The 19,884-nt window shown below is 41.7% G+C and overlaps 1 protein-coding gene across 1 annotated transcript in view; it reads left to right on the forward strand.

The window, feature by feature from the left end:
- The first annotated feature begins 18,148 nt into the window (after positions 1–18,148).
- SYN3 (synapsin III) overlaps positions 18,149–19,884 on the forward strand; it is a 173,560-nt gene continuing 171,824 nt past the window's right edge. The window contains exon 1 of the mRNA XM_065743081.1: positions 18,149–18,580. Within this exon, the coding sequence (XP_065599153.1) occupies positions 18,264–18,580 (317 nt within the window). The 5' untranslated portion in view covers positions 18,149–18,263. The remainder of the gene's footprint in view (positions 18,581–19,884) is intronic.

Here is a 19,884-nt window from a genome sequence, read left to right on the forward strand (position 1 = left end):
TAATTCATTCAATGATATCATTTTCCTGGGTGGATGTTACAAGGTTTTGTACTCTAGTAATGAGGGGCATGATGGGATGCCAAACTTTGCTCTGCATTGAGGTTAATGCTAATTACGAGAAGCCAGCCTCAATATCCTCCAGATCATCCTTCCCCCCTAGAAGGAGCATCGTTTTTCTTTGCTCTCCCTTCTTTGTGATTTATTTTTCTTTTAGTTTTGGTGTGACGTATGAGAAATTGCTCTTAAGGGGCAAGCTGTACTACAAATTCTACCTAAAACACTGTGCTCTTAGCTTTCAGAGCTCCTTCTTAAGCAGGTTTGTTGCTTTAATTTTAGCTCTTAATTAGAGCATTTGGCAACTTGCACCATCATCCAAGAATTCCTTGCATTTATGTCATTTACATGGCACAATCTGGCATACATACATATATACATATACACACATATATATGTATGTGTACATGTATGATCCAACAAGGATGGACCTCATTGCACAGTGATTATCATTCTGTACTGTGGCTTTCTCCCCTCAAAGGATGCTGGTCTGTCTGTAGGGGTGTGCAATTGCTTTCTAATCTGGAAATTCTACAGAACATTGGTTTTTGTGCTAAACTCTCCAGGATATTTTTTTGTTTTGTAACTTTTTAGGCTAAATATCTCTTTCCTACAACATTAACAGATAAGTAAATAAGCACAGAATTCCCAGGAGGACAACATGAAGAGCTCCCTTGACCCAGATATAGCTATTAGCTAATAAAGGTGTGGCAACTTGGTCTGATAATGTATCAATAGGTGAAATTGTCAACTCTCAGAGGCTAAGAAATTACTCAGGGTATTTTCAGAGCCAGTGTAAGTCACTGTAATTTCAGTGCTATTTTCAGTCAACGTCACAGCTCTACCTCCTATATGTCTTCCCATCATTCACTCCAGCATTTCTGTTCCCCCCTCCTTCCTCTGTGTTTTCAGATGGCTTTATCCCCCAGAGGTTTATAAAGCTCTGCATCCTAAGTTTTCAAACAGACTTGGTAAGATCAAATGGAAACCTTATGTTTTTTGGATAAGCTTGCTATCTATGGGATAAAATGGTTTCCTTTCTCTCGACACAGTGGGCAAGCCATACTGTCTCTCCATTCTGAATAACTCTTCCCATCCTTAATGGTTTTTTGTGGTACCCTCCTATCTTACTGAAATATTAGAAAATGTCAAGGAATTTTTCTGAAGCACTGACAAACAGCAGAATTCTGATTAGCAGTATTTGCCAGTTAGGCTTCGTAGACTCTTATATACATTTATAATAGGGTTATCAAGGAAAATTAAGTGATTATGCAGATCTAACAATGCCTGTATTAATAGCTGTCAGGCTCCAGACTCATCTATTGTCTATTTAATGAGAAATAAGCCCACGGTGGCTGCACAGATCAAACACAAGAGCAAGGGTGCAGTGTGACTTGGCTGGGATTAGCAGGCTACAGTGGCCACAGGATAGGTGGCCCAGAGCACCCACCTGCAACTGAGACCCTGCTCTTGAATAATGAGATGGCCTTAGTTTCAATGAAACAGTAGAAAGAGTCCGTGACGCAGCCTTCAGGAAGGAAATGATCTTTTGTTCGGGTGACAGTGCTCTGTTCCGAAGGACTGAATTCTGTATTGCTACTACAATAACCTAAAGGGGAAAGAAGGATCACTTGTATTCCATGGTCTGTTCCCTTGTGGTGGGCTATCATGGGAGGAAACAAAGCTTGAGGTAGGAAACACCCCTTTTTCAGGCTTACTGAAGCTTGGAGTATTGTGTTCAAATCACTTCTGCAGGAGCAGCAGTCATTTTTAAAGGGAAATTCAGTTTACTATAAACTGTCAGGCTGAGTAAGACAGACAGCTGTTGTATTGTTTGATAATTCATCTAAAGGAACCGTGAAAGTGGTGTTGTCTTCCTATGGGCCAGATGCAGATTCTGACTTTGTGTAAAAGGGAGAAATAATGAAGGACTGGAGAGATGAGGGAAGAGCTGTGGAAAGCAGGGGGAAAAAGTTGTCTTCATTTTTATGACAAAACTTCATTTTTATGAAACATTTCAGCTTTGGGCTGATTTATTTCCTGCTCTTAGCAAGAACTAGAGCCAGCATTTCTTCACTCTGTACCTCAGCTGGGAAGCTTAGAAAAGCACTAATTTACTTTTTTTCATCTCACACACAAGAGAGAGCACATCATAATCCCTTTCAAAGTATGTAAACCGGTGTCTTCCACAAGGTCTTCATCATTTGAAATAATTTAACTTCCTCAAGTGTAAAAAGAGGGTTAGCTCAGGCCTGACATTTTCATTTACAAATTTATTCTAATTGACATTACCACAAATGTAGAAAGAAATATATTTTAATTTGCTAATTCTAATCCTTTAAAGACACTAGGCTGCATAAAAAAGGATTCTAGGAAAGCACTTCTTTGTAGAGGTGACAGCTAAAACTAACATTATTCAGAACAGAATAAGGATTCCACTGATACATCATTCCCACTTAAGTGAATAAAGAAAGTCATCCTTTGCTGGGACCCAAGACACCCAAGCCTTGCTCAAGAAAACAACCAGAGCTGCTTACACCATCTTCTTGTTTAGCCAACTCAAAATACTTGTAATAAGGAAGGACTGGAAGGCTCTCATCAGCCTTGAATTGACTTCATGAGCAAATGCAAGAATATTTACAAAGCACTATTAGAAAAGCAAAACCAGACACTGCAGAGCATTCAATTCCAAGTTGAATCAAACTTTAAAAAAAATGCCATTTAAAATATAGTGGCACTTTTTTTCATAATATACTATATTTAATATAGGATATCTTTTCTCTGTGTGGTTGTACATCACCATAAACCCATCCACTACACTGCTGTCATCCTCCCCAACTTTCATCTGTTTCTTGATGGGCATACAGGAATGTTGAGCAGCCCTGTAGCACCTATAGGAAAATGTCAAAGAGTTTCTTGGCTCAGAAACACTTTTGTTTGACATTGCAGAGCAAACTGGTAAACACCAGGGGAAGGTGCAAAAAGAGACTCCTTGGAGAAAGAAGTCGAGAAAAGCAGGAGTTTTCTCATTCAGCTTAGCAGCAGCACAGCACAGTTGGGTTTAGCCCCAGCTGTAGAAAAGTGGGGAAATAAATATGGGAGAATCACAGAATCGTTAAGATTGGAAAGGACTCCTAACATCACCTAGTCCAACCGCCAGCCCACCCCCACCATGCCCACTGACCATGTCCCTCAGTGCCACATCCACACGGTTCTGGAACACCTCCAGGCACTCCACCACCTCCCTGGGCAGCCTGTGAGAGCACCCGAAGACTGAGTGCACACTGCACATGGGCAGGGAAATGTATCCAGAACCCGCTGCTTTCTGAAGTGGGCCTAAACCAAAAACTAAAAGTCTGATGGGTTAGGGAGCATTTATTCCTTCTTAGCCCTGAAATATTAGGTTTTGCTGCTTAAAGGTGTGACTCAGCATCTATATTTCCTGTCTGTTTGCTATAGTACTAATGCACTTTGGATAGAGATGTTGGATGAAGTGCTGCACTCCCTGCAACAGCTGAAGGCTGCCATATTTATGTAAAATAGGCCATTGTGTTTTTAGTTAATCTTGCAGGCAGGCTTTCTTCCTTCAGCAGCTTCATGAAGCTTCTTTTAACAGCAGAGAGAGGAGTAGGCGAGGTATAGCATGCTGTTTTATAATAAAACCAAAAGAGACTGTCAGGAATTAACATGATGGTTACCCTGTCTTACTCTTGGCAACCTTAATAATACAACAGAGCCTCTCAGCCAGGGTTTCCCCTGCTGGTCCCTATGGGATAGTTTCATGTGTGAGAGTTTCTTTCCTTGAGAGCATTCAGTGTTCCAGCTTTAAAGAAACGTGAAGCATAGGAGGGGAGGGTGCCTATCAAGACCTCAAGCTCACAGCCCCTATTAATGCACAGGGAGATTTTCCCAGTAAGATCCTTTGATGTCTCAGACAGCTGGTCACAGGTCATAGACCTCTGCCTTTCATGTCATACCTCTGCCTTGAAAGAAAGTGGCAGTTCATGTGCTGAGCCCTGCAGAAAGATGGCGTCACCATCATCCCCTCCCTGGGAGCAACCCACAGAATGATCAGGATGGTGCTTTTGGTTACCCCCAGTGCTGACACATCTTCTAAAGTCACCAGATGGCACCTCCAGAAAAAGTGGTGCCAGCCATGTAATATCATCTGTCCTCCACTGTTCTCAAAAGTGGACAGGGATTGTATTTGAGCCTAAAACTTTTGATGACTTCATAGAGAATCCTGTTCAAGCTGATGGGAATTTAGCTTGAGCTGGAAGGGAAAGAATGGACTGAATGCTTGCTGAGGTATTTTTTGGTTAGGTTAAGTAGCACTGCAAGTTTTCTTGTAATCCCTGTTCTGTTAACTTGCACAAAATGTTAGAGTTTAGTAAATATTTCAACAAAAGCAAAGCAGTAATCAGAGGAAGATATAAGACACAAGATTTGGTAGCCTGGAATAGATTATTATGATAACATGCTGTAACTTGTGATATCCAAACCTCACAGAGTTTCATCAGTGCCACTGTAAGGATCCAACATGTTTTCAGTGCAACACCTCTTCACTGAAAAGCCACAGCCCATCAGCTGTGAAGACAGGCTGTAGTAATGCCATATTTGAAAATTTGTTTGGAAAACAAAGCCTAGGAACGAATGCAACATTTGATGCTCTACTTACTTGTTATAAGAAAATTTGAAATATTTTCGTGCTGTTTTTGGAGCAAGAAATATTTTAAATATTTCCTTAAAATGAGCCATCTGGTTTTCAGTCTAGTATGGATAATACAGAAGTTCAACTATGCCATTCTTAGCCCAGCTTCATATTCTTCTCATATAACATCAGGTGAAAAGTTTTCTGTGCTTCCATTTGGAAGATCTTCAGCTCTGCCCCTGACATCCTGCTTTTCTCTCCCTCTGATTGTTATGATCTCTGAGAACCCCAGTGTAGTTGTCTTTGGACATCACCAGGATTTAATCTGTAGCAAGACATTTATTACTGCAACCTTCTCCAGAACTGCCTACACCTTGGACTGATAGAAGTAATACTTGGTTATGACGCTGTAAGACCTGTATATTTTCTCAGAGTACAGTGGGTGTTGAAGAGTGAAAAGACTCAAAGAGTTATCTGTAGTTGTCTAATCTTCTAAGTTCCATTTTTGTGCTCAGTTAATGATAGAGCATTGACAGCAATGGGTGGGTAAGAAAATCTTTGCTTTTTTTGAAAGAGAATACTGCACATGACTGTTTCATGGAATGGCCATTGCTAGCTGCTGGGGGGAAGGTAAAGAGTTGTCAGCAGGAAGATCTGTGAGTTTATAAAGAGCACACATGGAGCACCAAGATACGAACAAAGGTCAACAATTTGACTGAAGTCTGCAGACTTACTGCCAAGTCATCACCACCAGAGGTATTCAAAATGTGTGGATGTGATGCTTAAGGGCATGGTGGGGATGAGTTGATAGTTGGACTAAATCATCTTAGTCTTCTTTTCTAAACTGAAAGATTCTATGATTCTGTGAAATGGCAGAGGGAAGGCAGGGCCACAGCTGACATCTCCTGCAATGCTTGCCAGCATTCCTTATTCAACCTTCAGAGTATCTAAGCTGAGGAAGCAACTCAGGTAGGGACCACTGCCAGGCACTGACTGGCCTTGCAGATGATGCACAGACAGCAGGTCTCAAGGTCTATCTGCCCAAGACATAGCAGCTGCTTTACAGTATGAGCAACTGAGCTTTTCTGAGGTGCTCAGGCAATGTCTTGGCATTAGTTTACTGTTAGATTACATACTACCTGCTGAAATTTGGGAAGCACCACAGGCAGACAAAATGCTGTTTTCTTCACTTGAATTTTCAGGAAGATGTTGCTTTCCTTTTGCTGTAGTAGAGGTGGTTTAGGCTCAGGAGTGGTTTGGACCAAAGTGATGAACGGTTACAGACTGGAGATGGAGTTGGTCTACGAATCAGAAGTTATAAGCTCATGGCAGGGATTGCTGGGAGAAACTACACACTTTGTGCTAAGTGAGAGGCCAAGCTGAATGATCTTTGTCTTCAAATCCAAATGATCTTTTACAAGTACTCTACAGTGCTTTGATAGTAATTGAAGAGATCCAGAGCAATTATCCTCTTTCAGGAATGAGTTGCTAATGACAGAGAGCTGAAGTGAAACAAAAAGAATGTGATTAAGCTGATAATAGTGAAGGGTTTTTATGTATTCGGTATCATGCAATGTACGTTATTATTAATGCTCACATGGTCCTCTCTTGCTCTCACGTAATGTGAGAATCGTAGAATCAGAGTCATAGAATCATTAAAATTGGAAAAGACCACTAAAATCTTCCAGTCCAACCCTACCATCCCCACTGACCACATCCCTCAGTGCCACATCTACGTGGTTCTTGAACACCCCCAGGGACAGTGACTCCACCAACTCCCTGGGCAGCCTGTGCCAATGCCTCACCACTCTTTCAGAAAATAAATGGTTCCTAATATCCAACCTGAACCTCCTCTGGTGCAAGTTAAAGCCGTTACCAATTGGTAATTACCTGCAGCTCTTAAGGAAAGGCACGTGGTTGTGCAGGGTGTATCACCAGCTTTTGAGGGTGATTTTCATTTTCATGAAGCTTTGTGATGGTGCCAGATTTACATAACCCCAGTGCTCACTGTATCATGTTTCAGATACTGTGTTTGTGTTGGAGCAGAGAGGAAAGGGGACAGAGAACCTTGTGTCTAACCTGGCTTATTTATAAAGGGTCACTCATATGCCACCCTTTTACATAATTAGCCTCTTCTGAGCATGCAAAGTTTTTGCACTGATTGGCTCTGGAACTGAGCTCTAGAGACCTTAGCAGCTCTTCACTGAACTGAGAACTCTATATAAAATTCTTCCATGGTAAAAAGTAATAGAATTACCAGTTTTCAAGTAGAGTGAATTTAAAACAGCTGCCATACTTGCTTTGTGTATTAGAGAACACCTTTGTAATCTGTATTTATATCATTGTGCAACTCAGTTTCTCTCAAAACTAAACAATTTTAACATTTCCATGCTTTATTTTCTTTGTAACAAGGAACGTGATTACACAATCAGGCATCCTGATACACAAAGCGTATTAGTGATCTGCTGAAAGTCAGAAAGTAAGCCCACAGGAGGGAAAAAAAAGTACAGAAAAAAAGACCAGAGCCTTTATTTTTCTGCAAAAGCCATAATGCTGGTTTTCTTTTCATGTGCAGTATTTTGTATGGTTTAACGTGCTGACGTCTACACTGCTGCAGGATGGAAGGTCTGAATTACACCTATGGAAAACACTGAATATGTGTGTATAAGCATGAGCAGATTTTGGCTGATTGTTCTAGCTGGGGGAAGCTGGGCTCCAGGAGTGTGGAGCTCTGTGCAAAGCTGCAGGGAAGAAGCACACTTCCCCAGCCTGCAGAAGTTAGCACCCTGCAGTTTGTGCCAGCCACCGGATGCTTGATGCTAACAAGTTGTGCCCCAGGGTTTGTTTGGTTGTTTGTCTTTTTAGCCCATTCTGTGATGGTGTAGGAGTGACAAAGCAATGCAGCTGTTGCAGAGTCACCAATTGCAGAAGGCAAGCATTTGAAGCAGCTAGCTTGGTTAACCTAGGCTCAGACACTCCTCCTGGGGAGAGCTGAGAATGAACCCAATGGAGCAGAACAGCTCTCTAGCTCTCTCTCAGGGCTTTACAGAATTTGTTTTAGAGTCTTCAGTTGAACTTAGAGTATACTTCTGACACATCCTTTTTTTTTCTTTTTTTTTTTCTGCAAATATATATCTACAGTTAAAACAGCTTTCATCAGTAAGCTACAGTCACATGTAACCGCATTGTTCAGCTCTTATCAAATATGTAGAATCATAGAATCATGGAATTATTTGAGTTGGAAGGGACCTTTAAAGGCCAGCTTGCCCAACTTCCCTGTGGTGAACAGGGACACCTACAGCTCAATCAGGGCGCTCATAGTCCCTCCAGCCTTGATCTTTGATGTCTCTATAGACAGGACACTCACCAGCTCTATTTCCAGTGCCTCATAGTCCTATAATCACAAGTAAATAGCTATATTACTGGACCATCTACCAATTTGCTAGCCAGGACTTTAATACAGACAGTGAGCTTGCAGCGTGGCTCTCAGATGACTTCTGTCAGGCTTGCAGATGTTTTCACTGCAGTTCTTGCCTTTGAAGCTCTGGAGGTTGGATTCATAAATAAGGCTGGCCAGTTTTGTTAACCTTAAAATCTCTGTAATTCAGCCAACTGATCAGCAGAGGAATCAGAGCTCTTGGCTGGTGGAAGTTGCTCATGCCTGATTTGCTGGTGCAGCAGGTGGGCATATGAACTGAGCCACACAGTGTCTCTGCACTTGAAAAATTTCTAAATGAGGAAATCAAGGCAGTGATGTCAAGTGACCTTTCCCCAAACTGATGGCAAAGGATGCTATTAAAATCATGCTGTGCTTTATTTCCACTTCTGTGCCCAGCCCACTCTCCTACTCTCTCATGACTTTTTGTGGGTACAGAATCTATTCCAGTTCCCACACTAACATATCATATTTTCTGGTGCTTTTTGTCTAAACACGGTTCTCAGGTTTTGGAGCCAATTTTGAAGGGCTCCTTTAGTGTTCAGCATGAATGAAAAAAATGTATGGGTAATCAAACAGGAACCAGGAGAGAAGACAACTTGATATCAAGGACGCTAAGTGATTATCTAACATTAAGGTTTTTAAAGCTATGTTCTAATTATGGTAGTACACCTGAGTATACAATTCTGTGAATACAACGTGCCTAACTTCATAAATTGCATTCAAAAGCTGACCAGATGCTTTACTACAAACACAGAGCTCCTGTCCCTGACTGTCCCAAACAGGATCCTTCAGGCACCGTGAATATAGCTGCCTTGCAACTCCAACCTGCAGAAGGGTAGAGCAGAATCTCGTGGATGTTTGTAAGCTGGAAAGCAGCTGCTGGTTGGGGTGCAAAAACTGGAGTTATCAATCCAGGTCTGAGCAAGGGGATTGTCATCCTTGCTGGGATGTGAAGCTTGTGTATATGCAGTAAAGAAGATGATGTACTAGGACAAACCCACACAGCTTTTCACGTGTTCCCATGTGATCAGTAGTAATCACATGAAAAATTGAAGAAAACATCTCCTGGAAGCACTCAGCACAGTTTGGGCTGGTTATTACAGAGCCTGAGTCAGACACAGACAGCTGGTCTCCCACAGTGCTCCAGAAACTCTACCAGTCCTTACTTTCTCTGCCTCTTTGGGGGGATATTCTAGGCAGCCAATTTCCTACCATTTCTGCATCTCATGGGTGGATTTGGCATGAAGTTATCTTACTGTTGTGCCAGAAATATTCCCCAGAGGGCAGTAAAACATTGCCTTTCCCTCCCATCCTTAAAACAAATCAGCAAATGTGCTCAAATTCCCAGCTTATTCTTCTTTTATTAAGCACTTCTACATGAGACAGGCAAATATGCTTGGAAAGCAAAGTAGCATCTCGACATACAAATGCAGTTTGTAGGTTTTTTTTCTCTAGGTATCTTTTTACTCATATAATCAGTTCAGATGCATCTCAAGTACCAGAAAGAGTTCCCATTCATGTGGTGGGGAATCTGGAAAACAGTGGTATGGTGATGGCTGGAATGATGCAGGGGGAAGAAAAAGGGTGAATGCAAATGATAGCAAAACTTAGAAGGACCATACTGGTAGCTATGATAATTAGAAGACTTCAGGTGTTCGAAGGAAGGGACTTGAACTTTTTAAGGCATAAAATATTTTGAAACAAACAAGCAAACAAACAAAAAAAAAAAACAGAATAAAAAATAATGGGTTTTCACGTCATTTCAAAATGAATTTTGAAGTACTGATGCCAGAATTGCAGGGTTGTGTTTCAAGATAAGTTACTTGAAAATATGCTATCCATTTCTGCCTTATAAACCTATGAAAAGTAATAAAATTGCTTCAGATATAAAATCCTTTTTCCTACCATAAATTAATTAAAAATTATCTGTGTTGCATGTTATTATCTTGCAGTCAACTGTTTCTTCCCTTTCACATTCTGAAGCCTTTTTTTTTTTTTTCTTTTCCAAGGCATCTAGTTAGCTCTATAGTAGCTAAATACTTTGTTTACCTGCATTTTGAATAATCACTGTACTGGGGCTGAACTGAAAGGCCCTAGATAGAAAATGATGTAGGAATTAGGAAGTGTGGGTGATCATAACCAAGACTTGAGCCCCATTAGCTCTGGGAAGATTGCTTCAGTTTCCTCTGAGAATCCATGAGCTGTCAGTCCCTTAGGCACCTTCTATCTAGATGTACTCTAATGCATATTGGCAGGCCCTACATATTAAATACATCCAGCTTCTTGATTTTATTCAGATCAGCACTCTTCAAAGCAGTGCATCTCCCAGCTGAAGGAAGTCTCTGCTTTATTAATGACACGTCTGGTGCTGCTTTCACTCTTCTCACCATTAAACCAAGATTTGTATGGTTACTGCAGGAAACTTGGACACAACCACACAGTGTGAGTTTCAGTCAGAGAAAAATATGGGCAACAGAGTCGTGCTTGCTTCCTACTCTGTCCACTTAACATACAGACCTATAAATACTTCAGTTTGTACTGCTGTCTCCTGTTTTACTTTAATACAATCACAATAATCCCCTTTGGCATGCATATAAGCACTAGGTATGACTATGGAATGTTGCTGTTGCTCAGGTTGGGAATGGTCATGATACTCCAGGGAAATGAGAAATGGAGGCAGCATGCCAACTCAACTGGCTTTCAGACGGAGATGTCTTGGTAGCATCCAAGGATTAGAGCTGGATTTCTTTACCTTATCCTGCCTATACCTTCCTGCTGGATCTGGCTTTGCTGATAAGTCTTGATATTGAATGGAGTCAGGGTACAACAGCCCTTCTAAGTGCATTGATGAAGGGATATTGCCACTGCATCAACACTAGGGTTGATGGGCTGTTGCTGACAGGTTTTCCTCACTGAGAGTGAAATGAGGAAGTAATGTTTTGTTTCCAGTAAGTAGCAAAAAAGCATTTTAGTTCTTGTAAGCATTAAAAACATAGAGTATTATCTTAATACTCTGGTTTATTTTTCACTAGAAATTTTTTTACAATTATTCATGGTTTTATCCACCTATCTTTGCAATCTACTTAAACATCTCACGGTCTTAACAATGACGTTTGGCTATTCTAAAATCTTTTATTTTACTTCTTCCTTTTCTCACCTGATGTTATGAAATAACAGAGAAGAGAGGAGAAAAAGGCAACTTCTTTTCTGATCTGGGTGTAGACCTTGGGAAACGATTCCATTTGTACTCAGTTTAATTGTGTACATATCTTCAGGCCCACACAAAGCACATCCTCTATGGTGAAACTGCTATACAGAAAGGACTGACAGCTACAGACTGAAAAAAAAAATAAGTAAGATTTGTAAAGCCTAGACTTTTCCATTTCAATAGCTGCCCAACAAGGTGGCAAGGTGTGGAAGAATGCAGCAACAGGACAACAGAGCTGATGTGTGTTTGTATGTATTGGTGGATTAATGAAGTATGTTAAGCAGTTTAAAGTGATCCATTTCTGACAAAGAAACTACCGGGCATCTCTGAGGATCTCTCTGAACAGATAAACCCAACAAATAAGTGCTTTCCTGTGGAAGGCCTTAGAGGAATCATTTCCAAAGGAAGTCATTACTGCTGTTGTGAGATGATAAAGAGTTTGTGAATTAAGTGAAATTCTGATGAGCAGCAGGCTAACACACAGCAGGGATCTGACACCCTGAGTAGCATCCTTGTCCTGATGGCATGCCATTTCCAGTCTCCTGCTTTGCCACCTCCACCAGCTGCAGCTTCCTGCAGCCTCCCCAAAGAGGCTGCACAGCTCTGACGGTGTGATCCTCAGCACATATATCATGTAAAGAAGGGTACCTGGCCCCAGGAAGCACGAACCTTACTGGCTCTAGGTGAAACTTGTGCTGTAGTTTTGCATGCTTTGGAAAATTTTCAAAAATCATGATGCTAGAGTTCTACTGCATTACTGATATTTGGGAAAGCTCTAATTTTTTTTTTCATCATGTTTTTTTGTGAGTGTATTCTTTCCTTTCTCTTTCCCTTCCCTTTTTCTTTTCTTTTCCATTATTCTTTTTCTTTTCCTTTTTTTCCTGACCCTTTCCCTTTTTCTTTTCCCTTTGTCTTTTCTTTTTCTTTTTTCTTTTCCCTTTATCTCTTTTCTTTTTTCTTTTCTTTCCTTTTCTTTCCTTTTCTTTTCTTTTCTTTTCTTTTCTTTTCTTTTCTTTTCTTTTCTTTTCTTTTCTTTTCTTTTCTTTTCTTTTCTTTTCTTTTCTTTTCTTTTCTTTTCTTTTCTTTTCTTTTCTTTTCTTTTCTTTTCTTTTCTTTTCTTTTCTTTTCTTTTCTTTTCTTTTCTTTTCTTTTCTTTTCTTTTCTTTTCTTCTCTTTTCTTTTCTTCCCTTTTCTTTTCTTCCCTTTTCTTCCCTTCCCTTCCCTTCCCTTCCCTTCCCTTCCCTTCCCTTCCCTTCCCTTCCCTTCCCTTCCCTTCCCTTCCCTTCCCTTCCCTTCCCTTCCCTTCCCTTCCCTTCCCTTCCCTTCCCTTCCCTTCCCTTCCCTTCCCTTCCCTTCCCTTCCCTTCCCTTCCCTTCCCTTCCCTTCCCTTCCCTTCCCTTCCCTTCCCTTCCCTTCCCTTCCCTTCCCTTCCCTTCCCTTCCCTTCCCTTCTCCTCTCTTCCTTGTTTTTATTTTTTTTCCTTTTTCTTTCTTTTTCTTCTTTATTTCTTTTTCTTCCCTTTTTTCCCCACTATTGCCTTTTCTTTTTAATTTACTTTTTAATTTGACTTTTATAGATAAATTCCAATAAATGTTTGAACACATGAACCTCCTGAGTCCCATAACCATGTCAGTTGACATAAAAACTTAGAAAAACTTTTGATTAATTTCAGAGCTACTTTTTATTTTATTCTGCTTTCAATTCCTACACTGCAACAAGTTCGGAAATGTTGATGCCGTTCAAGGGGAAACACTAAGAATTTGACTAGAATAACTTATCTCTTTGCTTTCCTTTTTTGAAATTATGTGCTGGATTTAGAGCTCCTTGGTATGGCTATATCTCCACATAAGTCTCCTCCCATGTTGTGCAATGCACCCAAAGGGAGGAAGAGATGCCTGGAATTATCTTATATTGTGCCTGTATGTTACAGGCTATCTGCAATGCAGATGTAGGATGCATTAGTAGGTGGCCATTGCCACATGAGAAGCATCCCCTCAACTCTGCATCCCTCCTGAGGATCCACTAGGGCAGGGTGGGAGGATGATCTCCACCACTGACATCCATGTTGGGTGTTCCCTCTTGCTGCCTCCAGTAGTGCTCAGCTGAGGCTGTCAGGAGCAGAATCAGATACCAGCAGATAATGTTGTGTTAGTTCATTACCTGATGGCATAAATAACAAGCTCAGGGGAAAATCGAAGCATGCTTAACCATGTGCAATTGAGTTTGGTTCCCTCTGGAAGCTACTGCACATTAGAAAGTAATCCAGGGGGATGGCAAGAGGCTTAAGTCAATGTTTTGTTCTTGTTTTCAAACACGTCAACAATTTTTTGAGATAACTTACTTCTCTGTGGAATACGTCCATGAGAAAAAAGCAGCTAGGTGCCTGGGTGCTATCAGCATACTAAGGGAACAGATTGCTTTCCCTTCCTTGTCCTTCCAAAAATATCAGCCAGGAAGTTTAACTGTGTGTTAGTAAGGAGCTGATGGTGCCAGCCTCTTTGCTGTTGTTTTCAAGGTCAGCTCTAATTGACCTTGCTCTTGCTTCATTTAGTTGCTCACATCATTTTCTTTTGATTATCAGACTGTGCCCACATTGTTAGGATTTCCTAATGCTCCTGTGTTGTCTTTTTGTTAAACTGATTCTTGTTTGCTTCCTCTCTTTCTGCTTCTGCCTCCCCCTCCCTCTCTCTCCTGCTTTCTTTCTTTTTTTCAGGACTCGCTTATTCTTCTACACCTTGTTCATTATTTTCCAATCCCAAAATACAGCCCACAGCCCACAGCCTGCAGCTCCATCGCCCAGATACCACTGTTTTCCCAGCAGCAGGTTATTCCTGCAAGGTGGGAGGCAGCTCAGAGACCTTGGCAGGAGCTGCTGCCATGCCTGGAAGCAGCCCATGAGCTGTACTTCAGCTGTCGGCTATATTTCAGGACTTTCTATGGGTAGATTTGTGCCTGGCACAGCATAAAATTGCTGAGTTGTCTGCGTGTGAGCCATAGGAAGACTGGTGTGCACAGAAGCAAGGTGCTACTTGATGGTGTAGGGCCAACAGCTCTCCTACCTGTGGCTACGGAGTGACAAAATACCACCTAGCAGCTCTGTCTTGTTTCTGAGAGAAGTGTTGGCTCCTGGCTTTGTTGAAGTTACAGCCCTGCTTGTCTACTAGGGCAGGAACTGTATGTACGCTGGGTGGATGCCGAGCTGCATGCTGTGAGAGCTATGTAGAGCCAGATTTGGTATGACGTGCTGAGCCCTCAGGATTTCCACAGGAGTTTCAAGCAGCAGGAGAATGAAGTCCTAACCCATTCAGACTGTGCCTGTAGGAAAAGCTCGGTTGCTGAAAGTTAATAACTAGCAAATGTGCATGATGCAGAAGAAGATGATGAGGTTTTCCAGTAAGCAAAAGAATCTGCTGGCTGATTGCACTCATCCCATTGCAACGGTCTCCCCAGTGACTGTGCTAGTGGCAATCAATATACTGATACAGTGAAGCCAGTACCAACTTCATTAAAAAAAAAAAAAAAAAGGGAAGAGGGACATTCAGCCTACATTACTCATCTCCTTAGGAAAAATTATGTGATAAGGACAGTCTGTGCCATCTCTTCAGCAAATCCAATCAAAGTACCTATTAAAATCAAAAGTTTGCTGTCCCCATTCCAGAGCAGATCCAGGTGCTGCTCTGCTGCAGCAGCATCTTCCAGAATGTATCTGCCTCATGTTTTGCTGGAGGGAAATCTCCCCATGACATCAGTGTCTTGGGCTTCTCTTCTTCCTTTCCGAGCCAAGGGCATGCAGCCCAGTCTTCACTGCGAGCAGAGCCAGTGCCAGCCCAGAACAGCATCCCAAGCTCTCTGGACAAGAGTATTTTATCATCCTGCAGTGTCTCCTGGGCACCATCTTCCACTACCAAACCTCCGGTGGAAAAAATGATGAGGTATTGTAAATATTGCTGTTTGAAAGAGTCCAGAAGGCAAATGGTCATGGGATAGTCTGGTCCTTCCCAGCCCTGTGATGCCCTATACCACACACCTTCATGCCCTCTTCAACAGCAGGTGTTTTCCCATCACTTCACTTGCTAGATGCATTGCAAGCAGCCTGTATTCTTCAGTAGAGTGAAAGCTCACAGAGGAGGAAACAGCCAGGCAAGAATCTGGCAGTGAGGAGAAACAGTTCCAAAGGCATGCAAGTCCTGCTGGACCCTGTCCCAAGAAGACAAGCTAGAGAAATCAGCCTTGTACAGCCTGTATGGCTGGGGCCAGATTCCCTCCCGTGGCTGAGAGCTGTCACAGCAGGAACCAGCAGCTGAGGCAGTCTGGTGGTAAAACTTCTTGTCCTGAAACTGGGAATGAAATCATATTTGTGTCCTACCTCTTGCCAGCTTACGCCAAGATTCTCCAGTAGAGTACACCTAATTGCTGTGCACAGTCACCAGGCAATCATTTGGAGTCATTCTGATGGCTGTCAGATATCTTGGATGCTCCTCTGAACCAGGACTGGAGCAACACTTAAGTGGGCTGCTACTAAAATGAAGGAATTGTTCTTATGTGTTCTGCACAAAGTAGAATACATGGGTTCCTGAGGAGAGAACTGCAAAGCATGTTTTTACCCAGCTTGTATATAAATGTCCCAAACTTTTTGTGGGATCTACTACTGTGGTCATTCTGCACAGGTAACTGTGTATGGCTCTGTGCTGACACTCATTTACTGTAGCAGGACAAGAGCAAGACTAATGTGTACGGAAATATGTATGAGGTAAATATCTGAATCATAATTCATGGATATATTACCGTTTTTTTTGCAACAATTGCTGTATAAGCAGAGAGGGCTACTGAAGTGCTTGCTGGTGTGTCTGCTGATTTTGTACAGTTGTCAGACACACCAGGATTGGGTGGGAAGTCAGTATAATGCTTTGAGATATATTATCAGCTGTAAATGTGGCAGGAAGTCATTAAAGATTTCTTCAGCTGTTCTCTGGGAAAAGACTACCCCCAGGCTCCAGCAAGCACAGAGGAATTGTACTGCCAGGGCTGAGAACCTAAAAGAAAAACCACTCTAATAAGGTGATGTGTCAGCAACTTCAGCAGAGAGCCCTCTGCTCCAGATGACTCTTGTGCCTATGAGTTCAGGAGCATGATGGATGGCTATAGATTTAGAGGATGGTGCTAAGGAGCTATTTGTAGCTCTCTTACTCCAGCCAGGCTCCTCTGAGTGAGCCTCACTAAGGTTCTGGGGGGGCTAAGAGAGCTATGGATGTGGAGAGGTCTAAATTCTATGTCTTTAAAGTTTCATAAATCCATGACATAGAAATTAAATGACATCTTATTTTAAAACTGGTTCATTTCTTCATGAACTTTCAGCCATAGCTCCAGGAGGGAGAATCATGAGTGTTGAGCTCTTCTGGGCCAATTGGGAGGAAACAATTTCCTGCCATCTGGAGGTAGTTGGAGACTGGGACAAGAGTGAAAGCTGTGAGGGAGACCACTGTAGGCAGGTCAAGGCAAGGGGTCCTAGCATTTTCAGGGGATCATTCAAAAGGATGTGTTTTAATAGCAAAACCAGAGATTCGCTTGACTCATCTCACTTGATGTACAGAGTACCTTTCACTTTTGTTGTTGCAGAGATGACTGTCTTGAAAAAGACATTCATATTATACCAGAAATATCCTTCTATCCTCTATTTTTTTCTAAACCTCACCAACCAGCCTCTGGTCAACAAGACTCAAATGCTGTGTCAACAGATAAAAGGTCTTGGGGAATTACTGTGGAAACCTCATTTCTGGACTGTGTCCACAGGTGTAATTCAAAAAGAAAAAGAAAAAGAAAAAATAAAGATAAAACAATCTGTACTAATTCTGTGAAATTATTTAACTGCTCAACAACTTAATGTTCTTGGTAAAAACAATGTCGTCATGCTATGGTCAAGGGAAAAGAGCCAGATAGTTAGATTCCACAGTGTTCATTTTCTTTCTGGAAGAGATGACCAGAGGAACAGACCCTTCCTCTTAAAAAACAAAACAAACTAACAAAAAAACCTTCCAGGTTTGAGTACCTGCAAAGATCCCATTACTAAAACTTGAAAGGTAGGTCATTTGCTGTATCTGTCTAGCAGCCACTGGTATGCAATTGGTTCTAAGTCTTAACAATTTTAAATGCAGGGAGCACCAGGGACAGAAAAGTATATTTTGAAGATTCCGCTGAACTTGATCAAGATGTGTAGGAGGATTTTTCCACTGCTTGTTTTCTACATGCTATTTCAATTTATCATGTTTCCTTCTTAATTGTGGAGCCTTGCTAACAAGCCTGCCAAAGATGATACAATTCTCTATCCTGCTGGACCGTTTTCTGGTTATTCTGTAATAAACATACTATGCTTATTACGCATAGTAGGACAATATCAGAAATAAATTGTCTCTCTCTCTTAACAACCATCATTTATAGTCAGAATTATGGGGAAAAAATAAGTGTGCTGGGAGCTTTATTTCCATTTCTTCTGGATTGTTAGTGCCTAAGCTGGTGTAGATTGGTCAGTCCTGACTGAAAAATGCTTTGGTATGGGAGGGAGGCCATGCAACCTACTATGTCATATCTGCTTGGCTGTACCAATGTAGAATGCTACAGAGAAACAAGTACTCCCTCATCCTCACACTGCTGATTAATGTACTCATTTAAAAGGGCATAATAGTCTTCCTTATGTAAAATTCACAGCATGTATCCCACATATGTGTGTTTGATTTTCTTTCCACAGGAGAAGAGAGGAAACAACACTGAAAAACAAAGGTACATTTCTCCAGCAGGATTTCAAGAAGGAAAACCTACCAGGACAACAAGAAAGTTCCTTGCACACACAGAAGCGTTTCTCCAGGACTGGTCATAGAATCTTGTTCTTGCTGAGGTTTCTGCACAACACTTCAACAATGAATTTCCTCCGGAGACGTCTCTCTGACAGTAGTTTCGTGGCAAATTTGCCCAATGGCTACATGATGGACTTGCAGCGTCCCGACAACTCCACGAGCTCCCCAGTTTCTCCTGCCATGGAGAGAAAGCACCCACAGCCACCACAGCCCTCACAGTCTTCCTCTACTGGCACCAGCATCTTCAGCTCCATCTCCAGTGCCATGAAGCAAACCACACAAGCAGCTGCAGGACTGATTGATCACTCGACAAGTTCCACACCACCTGTGGCTCAGAAACCCAAGATTCTCCTGGTTATTGATGATGCACACACAGACTGGTAAGTCATCATAGTCATCCTTCTGCCTTCAGCTCCACTGTGTATGGCGGATGAGAGGGATCTAGGAGGCACAGGGCATTTGCAGGGGAATGTGCAGAACCTTTTTGCATCTAGGTCATCAACTATGTTGGATAACCCCATAAAGAGCAGACCAGGCTTTCCTTGGATCTTGTTTTAAAAATGCTTGTTTTGCACTCATTGGCAAACTCCATGACAGTCTCAATACACAAGCACACACAGAGCATTTTTGGCTCAGCTGACTTAGCTGAGATGGCACATCAAGCATTGGTCCTAAGAGATTGTAGCTGAAGATGTTTTAATGACAAGGTAAGGGATTTTGGTTTACTATCTGTGCCAGATCTAGAATCGAAAAGGGACTTCTTTCTCTAGCTCTTTCTCTCTCTTAAGCTTTTCCCGGGGTGCAAATTTATTCATAAGTTTACAAAAAAAAAATATCCAATCCTACTGCTACCAATAGTAATGACCAAAGCTCATTGGTTGACCAAGAGTCCTTCACATGTTTATCACAGTGATTACAGGCAAAAGGCTTTCAGGCTCACATAAACGTTAAGTAAGTTTGTTTTGTTCCTGCAGATCTTTGTTTACAAACAGAAGTTTGAAAGTATGTGTTCTGTGATATTTGGTAACAGAGGACTCTTTTCAAAAGGTAGGACAGATGAAGTCTACTAAAATGTTAGAGGAGTGTCTCACTGCTTGCAGTGTGTTCCCTTTCAAAGTCAGCTGTTTCCAAAAGCTGATGGAGAAACATATTTTAGGGAAAACCCAGACTGTGCGTTAAGTAGATGCTCATTGTTTTGTCTGCCAGCTTGTCTCAACACAAGCTAACACAGACAAGGGGATCAAATTGAAGACTTGGTAGTAAAAGAAGTTGGGTTACCAGGTCTTAGCAGAGGGAGATTATTTTGTTGTTATTTTCACCCCACTGTACTTTTTGGGGAAGTTATCATCATTGGTCTTCTTTCCATCCCAAGAGCAAGAGGACAAGGTGGGACCTGCCTCCCTGGGGGTATCTGCACAAAGTGAAATTCCCACACTCTGCTTTGCTCTCTCCCCTTAGATAAAAGGGGCAGGGACTGAGCACAGCTAAGTCTGAATGCTTCAGCCAGCTTGAATTAGAAGAAGGAAAACAGTGAGGTTTTTCCTCAAAGGAAAAGCAACTTTTTGAGTGTGAAAGTCTCTGGTAAGATGGTGATTGTATCAAAAGTTTCATCACATACTTTCTTTTATCACAGCAGCAGCGTGTTAATTCAGGACAGTGCAGCCTGCAATATCACTCTGGTTCA

This window comes from Cyrtonyx montezumae, unplaced genomic scaffold, assembly GCF_038088225.1.
Source record: "Cyrtonyx montezumae isolate F1298 unplaced genomic scaffold, pur_monq_1.0 scaffold_3, whole genome shotgun sequence".
Taxonomy (NCBI): Eukaryota; Metazoa; Chordata; class Aves; order Galliformes; family Odontophoridae; genus Cyrtonyx; species Cyrtonyx montezumae.